This window comes from Eleutherodactylus coqui, chromosome 5 (genome assembly GCF_035609145.1).
Source record: "Eleutherodactylus coqui strain aEleCoq1 chromosome 5, aEleCoq1.hap1, whole genome shotgun sequence".
NCBI lineage: Eukaryota > Metazoa > Chordata > Amphibia > Anura > Eleutherodactylidae > Eleutherodactylus > Eleutherodactylus coqui.
The window spans coordinates 229,045,720-229,058,412 of record NC_089841.1 but is presented as its reverse complement, the minus strand read 5'-3'; the positions used below and the strand labels follow the sequence as shown (position 1 = coordinate 229,058,412).

General features: G+C 42.0%; 1 protein-coding gene across 1 annotated transcript in view; it reads left to right on the top strand.

Annotated features, from left to right (window-relative positions):
* Positions 1-12,693, top strand: part of TEK (TEK receptor tyrosine kinase) — a 104,461-nt gene that overhangs the window by 36,096 nt on the left and 55,672 nt on the right. Inside the window, exons 2-5 of the mRNA XM_066604296.1 lie at positions 1,634-1,945; positions 5,083-5,193; positions 8,580-8,732; positions 10,233-10,364. Of these exons, the coding sequence (XP_066460393.1) occupies positions 1,634-1,945; positions 5,083-5,193; positions 8,580-8,732; positions 10,233-10,364 (708 nt within the window). The remainder of the gene's footprint in view (positions 1-1,633; positions 1,946-5,082; positions 5,194-8,579; positions 8,733-10,232; positions 10,365-12,693) is intronic.

Genomic DNA, 12,693 nt, shown 5'->3' with positions numbered 1-12,693 from the left:
CCCAACATAGGACAACCATGCTAACCTTATTCTTTTATACTGTAAAAAGGCGCATGTATCGGAATAAGGCCCTTAGTGAAAAAGAATATTGGCGGTTACCAAGTGCTTAAAGGATAATTCCAGCAAGGCATTTGGCCATGCCTGCCATCAAAAATGTCTGTTGCGTGGAAATGCAACTGGGAAAGCAGGTGGTTCAGGTTCCAACCATATACCTATCCTGCATCTCCCGTCTACAATTTTAAAATTATTTCAGGCAATGCGGCCAACTATGTAGCTGAAAGTACCCTTAAAATCCTGGCTTCAAGCAATCACATTCTCGCTGATCCTTAAAATGAAGATGCCAAGGTACTTGTGAAAGATTGCTTATGCTGGTAAATAATTTTTGTCTCAATATATTGTATATGGGATTTAGACAAACCCACCATTCCTTGTTTCTTTAGACCTTTTTCAATCTCAAAGCCCATTTACATGCAAAGACAATATTTCAAGCGATTGAAAGGTTGACAGTTTTAGCGATTACTTTGCATAAAGTACTAATGGGCACTAATGTCCATTAGCACTTTATCGTTCAGCCAGAAAGTAAATGATGGTTGCGTATACACGCAATGATTATCGCTCATATGCCATTGTTTGACCAAATTTTGAGCGATTATCGTTGCATGTAAATGGGGCTTTACTCTGTCTTTTGTTAAAGGATCCAGCTATGTTAAGGCCCTTTTACATGTCCGATGATCATAAACAAATGTTTGTCTGAATACCTATTAACCAATCATTGTTCCATGTAAACGATTGTCAGAGTATCTCCAAAACAGTAGTTCCTGTGGAGTGTTTCTGCTATGCAGGGGTTAATGGCCACCAAAAGTGGTCCAATAACATACAACCAATGAACTAGTGAAGCCTAGACCATTTGGTCTCATCCTATAGAAGAGCTACTGCAGCACAAACTGATAAAAATACTAATGCTGGCTGCAATGAAAAGGTATCAGAACAAGCAATGCATCACAACTCGCTGTGTATGGGGCAGTATAGCAACAGACCGGTCATAGTGTCCATGCTAACCACTGTCCCCCTGCTGAAAGTTAGTACAATGGGTGCATGAACACCAGAACTGGAAGAAAGTGGCCTAGTCTGATGGATCACATCTTCTATTACTTAATGTGGACAGCAGGGTGTGCATGTACATCACTCAGCTATGGAGGAGATGGCAGCAGCATGCATGGCGGAAAGAAGACAAACCAATGGAAGTAGTGTAATGCTATCTCTGGTCAACATTCTTCTTCATTTCCTCACTATTGCACTAAAATGAAAGCACTCATCATATCCCAAGCACCTATGGCATCAGCAGCAGCTAGGACTAATCATCTAAACCAGTGGTTCCCAAATGTTTAAATTATTGCGTGTAGAAAGAGCATTTTTTCGGTTGCGTTCCATAAGTTGTACCTGCCTTAGGTAATTACTCCACTTACCACACTGTAAAGCCATACACTGTTATGTACTTACATATAGCTTATACTTTACATTAATAATGGATGTGGTAGTTGAGTACACATTAACTTAATATCATCATGAGCTCTTTTATCCTCAGCGATAACTTCTTTTCCATGATCAATATTTCAATATCCTATCATTTCAGGTGGAGTAAAAGCCGTAAGAGACCTGATTTTAGTGAATACACTTCCATTAATTCCAAGTTCTGAAACTTCCATGACTTGTATTGCTCCTCAATGGAGTTCTCCAGAGACCATTGCCATTGCAAGAGACTTTGAAGCTGTTGTAAATAAACTTCAGGATCCTCTGGAAGTTATTCAGGATGAACAAAGGAGATCAGTAAAGAAAGTCCTATGGAAAAAAGAAAAGGCAAATGAGGCTATTGGAGCTTATTACTGTGAGTGGAAATCCCAAGAGACAGTGACAAGGATACGGACTTTAAAAATGTCTGCCCAAGGTAACTCATTTCATTCTCATTTTTCTGTAGGTCCAAACAGTAGGGGCGGTTTCATATCTGCGCTTGGGATTGCATTTTCCTGCTCCGTTCAGGAAACAGGAAGGGGAATCCCCAGGGCCGAACAGCTCTGTCTAGCCAAAAGCGACAAACGAACCCCATTGATTATAATGGGATCCGTTCACTATCTGCTCAGCTGCCCGGCTTTTAACCTGGGAGTAAAAATGCTGCATGCAGAGCTTTTTCTTCCAGTGTTTTGTGCCGGATTACCAAAATCAGGTTATAAGATTTTTTACGTTTAATAAGAAAAAAAACTGAAATATTCCAGTTTTCACAATAGCCACTGAAGCACACACAGCTCACTGGCATCTTAAGTACTTTGCAGCTCATTCTTCACTTTAGCTTCCCTGTGTAAACTGGGACAGGATGACCAAAGTTATGTCAGTATCACTAGAAGATGTGAAATTTAAAGGGAACCTATCAGAAAGTTTGAGCCCCATAAACTATGTTATTGGACTCAAAGCTGAGGGAGCAGTGCTTCATATTCACTGGATTTTCCTTTTCTGTGCTGTGTCCTTGATAAGTGAGCATGCGCATGCAGTGTGACTCTTTTCAGTAGTCTCTGTGTACTTGCCCTCTCATTGATCTCTATGGGACGGTGCATGCACACAGTCTTCTGAAGAGTCATGGTGTGTGCACGCACTGATTTCTTGGGGGCACAGAGCTGGAATGGAAGACACTCGTATATAAGGGTGGTTTCTTATCAGTACTCGTGGTTCCACTTTCCTGCTTTATAATATAAAAGCCTGCTTTACCAACCCAAGAAGGAGCTATTAGAAAGTACAGTAGAATCTATGCAGCCAGGTGATGCATGCTGTCACCATACCTCTCCATTTTTAAAGAATGAAAGTGGTACAAACCTAGTACGTTACCCTATGACTGTTACCTGTCCTCCATAGGGTTCACAAGATTTTTGGGAAAACTACCACTCCCAGCATGCTGCCTGCAACCATCAGAGCATGATAGGAGTTTTAATTTTCCAAGAGACTCAATGGAGGGCCCATGTATCTGAGCTGAGAAAGCCATGGTACAGGAAGATCTGGAAAGCTACCAGTTGTAGACCGCCAGTGCGTGACATAATACTCCCATGAGTTCTACCGGCTCAGGATATAGAAGAGACAAGAAGCTATGTATGACATGTTTTTTTCTTCCCTGCAGAAATCTCAGGTACTAAGCTAGAACAGCCCGTTCTGAACTCTACCTCCATAACAAGCTACTGTATGTCCTCCTAGCCCACCAAAGGGGTTTCCCTTTCCTCTCCCTTCCTTAGCTCCCTCTCCTTCCATATCTCCAACGACGGTCTGATGTTTCTTGCCCATCTGCTCCTTTCAGTTTGCCACTAGTATTCACCATTTTACTTTCCTTGGTGATGCCTCTTTTTCTCTCCACCCCAGTAGGCACATGCCAAAATCCAGCAGGGACTATGACACACTGATTCTGGAGCAGGGAAGCCCACCAACAGTTTAGTCAGTACTGCAGAATCAACTTTGTTCTACAGTACCGGCTAAATTTGCTCCTGTGATCTACTTGGCACCTATCAGTGATCAATGAGTTTCTGACACTTGCTCTGTAGAAACTTTTCTGATGATTAAAGAGACTGACCATCGACATAGCGTAATCAATAAACAATACAAAGGAGTTGAAACGTGTAATACTTAACATGTATACTTACACGCACTACTGTTTCCCTGTTGTGTGCCCACAAACCAGCCGTTCAATGCTGGTTGAAGCATAAGAGAGCTGGTCCTCTCCATTATGTGCACACATGTACTCAGTAGTCCTCTCTATGCAGCGAATGGCTGGTTTGCAGGAACACAGTAGGGAATGGAGGAGAGTGTAATATACAAATTACACAATTCAACTCAGTGTCTTTTATACTTTTTGTTCTTTACTTTGGTTTACAGCGGTTGTCTGAGGTGACAGATTCCATGCCTCCCAACCATCCCAGATTTGACAGGAGAGTCCTGGATTTTGGGGTCTGTCCCACCATCCTGAGACATGTCTCCTCTCTTCACACCCGCCGTTGGGTGTCCACTCCTAAACCTCAGTCCATCAGCAGCAGTAACCATCTTCTTTCATCATCCCTCACACAGTACTGAGCTGCTACATAGCATCATCTGCCTCCTTCCCCAACTCCGGACTCATTGTGCTCGGAGCTGTGGACAGGAGTCTGGAGATGCTGTACACGGAACACTGTGTGGTAGCTGAGTCTCTCTTTTCATTGTTCAAAAGTTAGGAGACTTGCTTTAACCCTTTCCAATCCAATTTTGGATTCAGGGTTTCCTAAAAGGCTTTCTCTTTTTGCTGTTATACAACGCTGCCATCTGCTGGCTAAAGCCAGTGTGTGTGCCCCAAAGAGGCTCTGACAGCGAAATGGCTGGCAATAGACAGTAAGAATACCCTATCGGACGTCTTCTGACATTGGATCTGTACAAGCTTCAATCAGAATGTAGGGAGACATCAGACGCATAAAAATCCACACCATGGCTGCGGATTGTGATGCAGTTTTTAATGTGGATCTGCTGCAGATTTAACCATTTATATTGATAGAGTGAGATCTACTGCGAATCCACATTAAAATATGTGTCAAAATCTGCACCAATGGAGTGGATTTTGACCCTTTTGTCATGGCTTTGAGGCGGATTTTGCTGCTGATTTTCTGTTGTGGACAATCCGCACCATTTTCCAATACATGGAAACGTACCCTAAAGATGAACAGAAAAGACACAGGTAAATTGGTGGTTGCCTGGCTGCCCTGCTCATCTTTTGGATCGTTTGGACTATAATCTGCTAATAAGAGTACATATTAGGGCTCAGTCACACGGGCGGCAATATGCGCGTATTTCCGCGCGGAAAAATGTTCGCACTGCAGACGTCCGTACCTGACAAAAATGAACATATGGGTGGCAATGGAGCTGGTCATGCAGAAATACGTGCGGATCGCCGCCCGTGTGACTGAGCCCTAAAAGGTAACTGATCCATATTCCCATATTATCCCTTAAGAGTCTTCAGCGATCAGTACTTTTATTGTGTCATCAAATTTAGCAACATCACTTTTACTGACTTACTGATTTTTTTAGCTTCCTTCAATCCGACCTCATTGACTGTCACTGCAAGTAGAGGGGACAATGTCACACTAGGTTTTGAGAAGAAGTTTCAAAAGGATGAAGATGCTGTATTCTACAAGAACAGTGAGTCACCGACTTGGCATATTTACTTGTAACAAAGTTACACCCAAAAACCATCTGTGTTATTATGTTTCATATTAAAGCTATAGGCATGCTACTTGTCATTGCAGCATTTCCCTAATGCAGAATGAATGAATTCTAGAAACATTTCTAGAGATAACAAAATGTTTTCTTTGAGTTTTTTATTTTATTTTAATGGAACTATGATCGCTGTCCAGTTAACTGGAGCCCTCTTATGCCTTCTATTATGCCACAGAGATAATCTAATGTCAGGAAAGGAGCCCCACTAAGTATCTACATATGGAAATAAATACTACTTTTGATATTCTTGCTCAGGTGTCCAATTACTTCTGGTAGGTCAGTGTGTATATATATATATATATATATATATATATATATATATATATATATATATATATATATATATATATATATATATATATATAATATACTGTGTATATATATATAATATTATAATATATAACTAATGGAATATATACTGTATATACTATAATTGGTGTGTGTGTATATATATATATGTATATATATATATATATATATATATATATATATATATATATATATATATATATATATATAAACTAATGTACCAAAAGTAATTGGACACATGAACAGGAATTAAAAGTGGCATTTATTTCCATATGTTAGTACTTAGTGGGGCACCTTTTAATGACAGGTACTCTTCTACTCTGTGTAGCATACTTTCTACTAAGGTCTGAAATACTTCATCTGATATTTCCCTCCATTCATCCTGCAAATGTCTTCAGCAATGAGTCTGTGTGAAGTCTATGTCTTTCCAGCCAGCTATGGAGCCAGCTATATGTAAGATATGACCCCAGTGAGATGACCTTGTCTGGGTAGGTAATTTAACCACTCTGGCAACATTATTGTCTAGAATGTCAATGTACACCTCAGTTTTCATGGTTCTTGCCGCTACAACTAACGGACTAAGACCATGCCACATAAAATATCCCCAGACTGTAATGGAACCTCTGCCGTACTTAACTGTTGACACAACATGCTGAGGCAAAAGGCATTCCACAGATGTCCTCCACACCCAGGTATGGTCATCTGGAGTCGTGTGATTCATCCTGTCATAGAACATTCTTCTATTGCTCAACTGTCCAATGACTATGCTTCTTGCACCATTGTAGACGAGCCAATGCATTGTGCTTTGTGAGGGACAGCTTGTGTGCAGCAGCATAACCCATATATCCAGTAGCATGCAGTCCCCATAACAAACTGTGGCTGAGACCTCTGAGGGTCTGGATCAAATGTAGCATGGCTTAGGACATGTGAAATTCTAATAAGACAAGATCTATTTTACTGATAGGGGGTCCAAATACTTTTGGTAGGATGATATGTTTGTGTATATATATATATATATATATATATATTATATACACTACCGTTCAAAAGTTTGGGGTCACCCAAACAATTTTGTGTTTTCCATGAAAAGTCACACTTATTCACCACCATGCGTTGTGAAATGAATAGAAAATAGAGTCAAGACATTGACAAGGTTAGAAATAACGATTTGTATTTGAAATAACATTGTTTTTACATCAAACTTTGCTTTCGTCAAAGAATCCTCCTTTTGCAGCAATTACAGCATTGCACACCTTTGACATTCTAGCTGTTAATTTGTTGAGGTAAGCTTGTGAAATTGCACCCCACGCTTCTAGAAGCATCTCCCACAAGTTGGATTGGTTGGATGGGCACTTCTGGCGTACCATACGGTCAAGCTGCTCCCACAACAGCTCAATGGGGTTCAGATCTGGTGACTGCGCTGGCCACTCCATTACCGATAGAATACCAGCTGCCTGCTTCTGCTGTAAATAGTTCTTGCACAATTTGGAGGTGTGTTTAGGGTCATTGTCCTGTTGTAGGATGAAATTGGTTCCAATCAAGCGCTGTCCACTGGGTATGGCATGGCGTTGCAAAATGGAGTGATAGCCTTCCTTATTCAGAATCCCTTTTACCCTGTACAAATCTCCCACCTTACCAGCACCAAAGCAACCCCAGACCATCACATTACCTCCACCATGCTTAACAGATGGCGTCAGGCATTCTTCCAGCATCTTTTCATTTGTTCTGCGTCTCACAAACGTTCTTCTTTGTGATCCAAACACCTCAAACTTGGATTCATCCGTCCACAACACTTTTTTCCTGTCTCCCTCTGTCCAATGTCTGTGTTCTTTTGCCCATCTTAATCTTTTTCTTTTATTGGCCAGTCTCAGATATGGCTTTTTCGTTGCCACTCTGCCCTGAAGCCCAAAATCCCACAGCCGCCTCTTCACTGTAGATGTTGACACTGGTGTTTTGCGGGTACTATTTAATGAAGATGGCAGTTGGGTACCTGTGAGGCGTCTGTTTCTCAAACTAGAGACTCTAATGTGCTTATCTTCTTGCTTAGTTGTGCAACGCGGCCTCCCACTTCTTTTTCTACTCTGGTTAGAGCCTGTTTGTGCTGTCCTCTGAAGGGAGTAGTACACACCGTTGTAGGAAATCTTCAATTTCTTAGCAATTTCTCGCATGGAATAGCCTTCATTTCTAAGAACAAGAATAGACTGTCGAGTTTCAGATGAAAGTTCTCTTTTTCTGGCCATTTTGAGCGTTTAATTGACCCCACAAATGTGATGCTCCAGAAACTCAATCTGCTCACAGGAAGGTCAGTTTTGTAGCTTCTGTAACGAGCTAGACTGTTTTCAGATGTGTGAACATGATTGCACAAGGGTTTTCTAATCATCAATTAGCCTTCTGAGCCAATGAGCAAACACATTGTACCATTAGAACACTGGAGTGATAGTTGCTGGAAATGGGCCTCTATTCACCTTTGTAGATTTTGCACAAAAAAACAGGCATTTGCAGCTAGAATAGTCATTTACCACATTAGCAATGTATAGAGTGCATTTGTTTAAAGTTAGGACTAGTTTAAAGTTATCTTCATTGAAAAGTACAGTGCTTTTCCTTCAAAAATAAGAACATTTCAATGTGACCCCAAACTTTTGAACGGTAGTGTATATATGGAGTAAAAGTATCGGGGGGGGGGAGAGGGAGAGAGAGATCTCCCCTCCGTTCCTCCCCGCTCTCCCCCGCCGCTCCCCGCCGGCCCCCGAATCTTTAGAGACGAGCGGGGAGATACTCGGCTAAGGCACTACTCGCTCGAGTAATGTGCCTTAGTGTGTATACTCGCTCATCTCTAATAGAAAGCCCTAACTGAGCACTAATGCAGGTGTTATCGAGCCCTGATCCCCACTACTTTTGGTCCAGCTCACAGGACTGTTGGCAATGTGCTTGTTGTAAGCATCTGAATTTCATGCCATTGTATAATTTTATTCAATTTACCTTTTTCTTTATATATTTAGATTCCTTCCTCCACGCCGTACCAAAGCATGAAGTGCCGTCTCTGCTAGAATACTCTATAACAAATGTTCAGCTTAGTGACGCCAGTACCTACTTAGTACGTTACATTGGAGGCAATCACTTTAACACCGCCTTGACCCGATTAATTGTCAGACGTAAGTTCACCTATTATTTTCTGTACTGCAGACGTGTTTCCAGTGTAACACACACTGGTTTTCCTAGAGTAAACTGTTGAACACTAGCTATGAAATACTAAGGGGGTTATCTCATCAGAGACAAAATCTTTCAAATGGAGACCTCTGGAAAACAGCAGATTTTTGCCGGGGAAGCCATAGCCAGCCAGACAAGGAAAAAGTAGTATTAGAGGGCAGCCATGGAGGGATGGTTCATATGCCCAAAGAGATAATTTCTTTAACTCAATCACTATTCTAGACCCCCTGAAATGCTGATATTAACCCTTTTGCTGCCCTACACCACCAGGCATATTGATATTAACACTATGTTTTACCGTAGGCCACCAAGAATACAGACATTTCCTGCTGCAGTATCATAGGCCATCTTAGAAGCTTATAATAACCCTTTTTTCACCCCAGAGCATCAAGGTTGCTGAGAATAATCCATTTGCTACACTAGATCACCAGGGATAATAACATTGATCTTTTCACTATCCTAGATCACCAGGGATGCCGATTATAGCCATTTCACTATCTTAGACAACCAGGGATATTGGAATTTATGCCTTCACCCCGTATATCTTACATCACCAAAGATTTTGGCATTGAAGGAGTTTTCACATATGGCATATTGCTAGGATATGAGATCATTTTATGATTAATGGTGGTCTGACCCCTAGGACTCCCACGATCCTTAGAGTGAAGGGGATGTAGCACTGGAGTAGTGATGCATGCTCTCCCAATTTTTCACAGTACAATGGCATTCCTAGCCACCCATTTGTACAGGAATCTACAGTCAGACCCTCACTTGAGTGGGGCCATGCTGCACTTTCCTACACAAAATGAAGGCGATATAGTGCTTCACAAGCACTCTCGGGGTCAGTGGGGACCTAAAAAGGTTGAGCTCCAACCAATCATAAAGGGATGGTATATATTAGTGATTACTTTATAAGATAGAATATCCCTTTAACCTCTTTAGTACTGTAAGTCACCAGGAATATTGGTGTAGACTCCTTTAATAGGCAGGTCCACCAAGAAAGTTATTACCCCTTATCTTTTTTCCCTACCTAGAACTACTAGGGGTGTTGGCATTAACCCTTTAACTGTGCTAGAGGTTAGGAATGTTACTATTAGATACCTCAGTATCCTAGACCACCAGTTATATTCATATGAACCTTCTACAACTTTAAACCACTTAGGAAGAGAATTAACTCCTTCACTGTCCTAGAACCCAAGAATTTTAACCATTCATATAACTGGAACACTATTGCAATACCGAGGACAGCTGCTATGAAAAGTATGGCATTTTGAGTGTGAACAGCGTCCCAGACTGATGTAAACATTGAAGACCTGCAGTACCCCATCAAAAGAATAGACCATCTATTTTAAAAGCCTGGATAACCCCTTTAATGTACGGTCATATAGAGATAAAAGAGAGCATCATTATTTAAAACTACTAATTGCAGGAATCTTATTTTTCAGGATGTGGAGCGCAGAAGTGGGGACCGCAGTGTAACAAAGCATGTCCTGAATGCCGTAATAGTGGTGTTTGTCATGAGGACACGGGGGAATGTATTTGCCCTCCAGGCTTCATGGGGACGACATGTGAAATGGGTAAGTATCAACCACAGCTGATTTGTTCATTCATTTTTATGATCAGCTAAAATTAGATCACAGAAGCTGTCTTGGGGTTATATTATACTCCAAACTCTACTTTACCCTCTACATCCAATCTCTCGCCCGAATATGTCACCTGCACCTCAAGAATATCTCATAAATCCACTCTTTTCTCACCGCAGACACGCTAAAAACACTCACTGTTGCCCTCATCCACTCTCGGCTCGATTATCGCAACTCACTGATCGGCCTCCACTGTACCAGACTCTCCAATCCATCCTGAATGCGGCAGCCAGGCTCATCTTCCTGTCCAGCTGCTACTCAGACGCCTCTGCCCTGTGCCAGTCACTGCCCTGGCTGCCCGTCAATCACAGAATTCGATTCAAACTCACTACTCTCATCCACAAAGCCCTCCACAGCACCACGCTGCCCCACATTGCCTCCCTCATCTCAATTCACCACCCAGCCCGCGCCCTCCGCTCCGCCAACTAAATCAGATTAAGTGCCTCTTTACTTTGAACCTCTCATTCAAGACTTTCAAGACTTCTCCAGAGCAGCATCAGTCCTCTGGACTGCACTACCCTAAACTATCTGCGCAATCCCTGGCTCCCAAAACTACAGGCGTGCTCTGAAAATGCACCTCAGGGAGGCATACCATATCTCCTAAACCAAACCCCTCTGTCCTCCGCATGATAACATGTTCCCTGTCCTGCTGACTGCAATCCCTGCTAGCCACCATCAACCGCCTCCCTGCAGTCAAACCGATTCAGCCACTATAGGTCTGACCATTGTCGATGTGTATAGCATCCCTCACTCTCCATCTCGCCATACCAGGCACATCTCCAGCTCCTTTACCTTCTGTATCACCCCATTATCTGTAGTATGTAAGCTCGTTGGAGCAGGACCCTCACCCCCATTGTTTCTATTAACTGATTACTTCATGTAACCGTGGTTTTTGTATCTTTGTTTTATGTATCTGTTCTCCCCTGTTTTGTTAGTGCAGCAGAATATGTTGGCACTATATAAATAAAGATTATTATTATAAGTATCTAGTACCTGTTACCTGTCATGTTGCTTTAACATTAATGGAATAAGCAAGGCAAAAAAGGACTTCCTATGGGCTTCATGTCACATAGACACCTCCATATATATTAGATAGTCATCCGGTCAGGGGCATAACTATGGGGGATTCAGAGGATGTGGTTGCACCCGGGCCCAGGAGCCTTAGGGGGCCCACAAGGCCCCTTTTCTCCATATAGGGAGCACAGTACTATGAATAAAGTATTATATTTTGGGGGCCCTGTTACAGGTTTTGCATAGGCGCCCAGAAGCTTCAAGTTACGCCTCTGCATCTAGTCCCACTGATATCGACAGGTTGCCCTCCATTTATCTAATATGTGTGTATGTCTTAGGAGAATCAGGACACCCCATAAACATTAGATGGTTTGCCAGTCCCACTGATATTAGCAAGTTCAGCCAGCATTCATCTATGGTGTGGGGCCACTTTTAAGAGTTTACAATGTAATCTAACAACACTTGGTGTGATGCAAATAGTTTACACTCTAATATACCAAGAGTTTCTCTGTTCCTAAGAACTTACAATGCCATCATACAATGATAGACCTGGAAGGGACCTCCAGGGTGATCTGCTCCAACCCCCTGCTCAATGCAGGATCACTAAATCATCCCAGACAGATATTTGTCCACCCTTTGTTTGAACACTTCCATTGAAGGAGAACTCACGACCTCCTGTGGTAACCTGTTCCACTCATTGATCACCCTCACTGTCTAATATCTAATCTGTGTCTTCTCCTTTCAGTTTCATCCCATTGCTTCAAGTCTTTCCTTGTGCAAATGAGAATAGGGCTGATCCCTCTACACTGTGACAGCCCTTCAGATATTTGTGACCACTATTAAGTCTCCTCTCAGGCTTCTTTTTTGCAAGCTACACATTCCCAGATCTTTTAACTGTTCTTCATAGGACTGCTCACCATGGAAGTTATTATGTCCTTTGTCTATTGAAGTGTTTGCATGAGATTAAGAAAGCCTATTTACATGAACAGTAGAAATCAAGTTCAGATCAACTAGGGGAACGGTGCCTTGTTGCTGTCATCCTGACTTCTACATATCATCATGGAAACAGTGTCAATCCATTGGGTCTAGCAGCAGAATTATTGATAGGCATTAACCATTGTTGCATAGTCAACAAAACAACCCAAGGTACCCTTACTCTTCTTATTCTCAACTCAAAATTATGTGCAGAAGCTTTCTGCACCTTAGAGTGCCTTTTAGGTGTTAGCTACTATGCCAGACACAGTCTATGGAC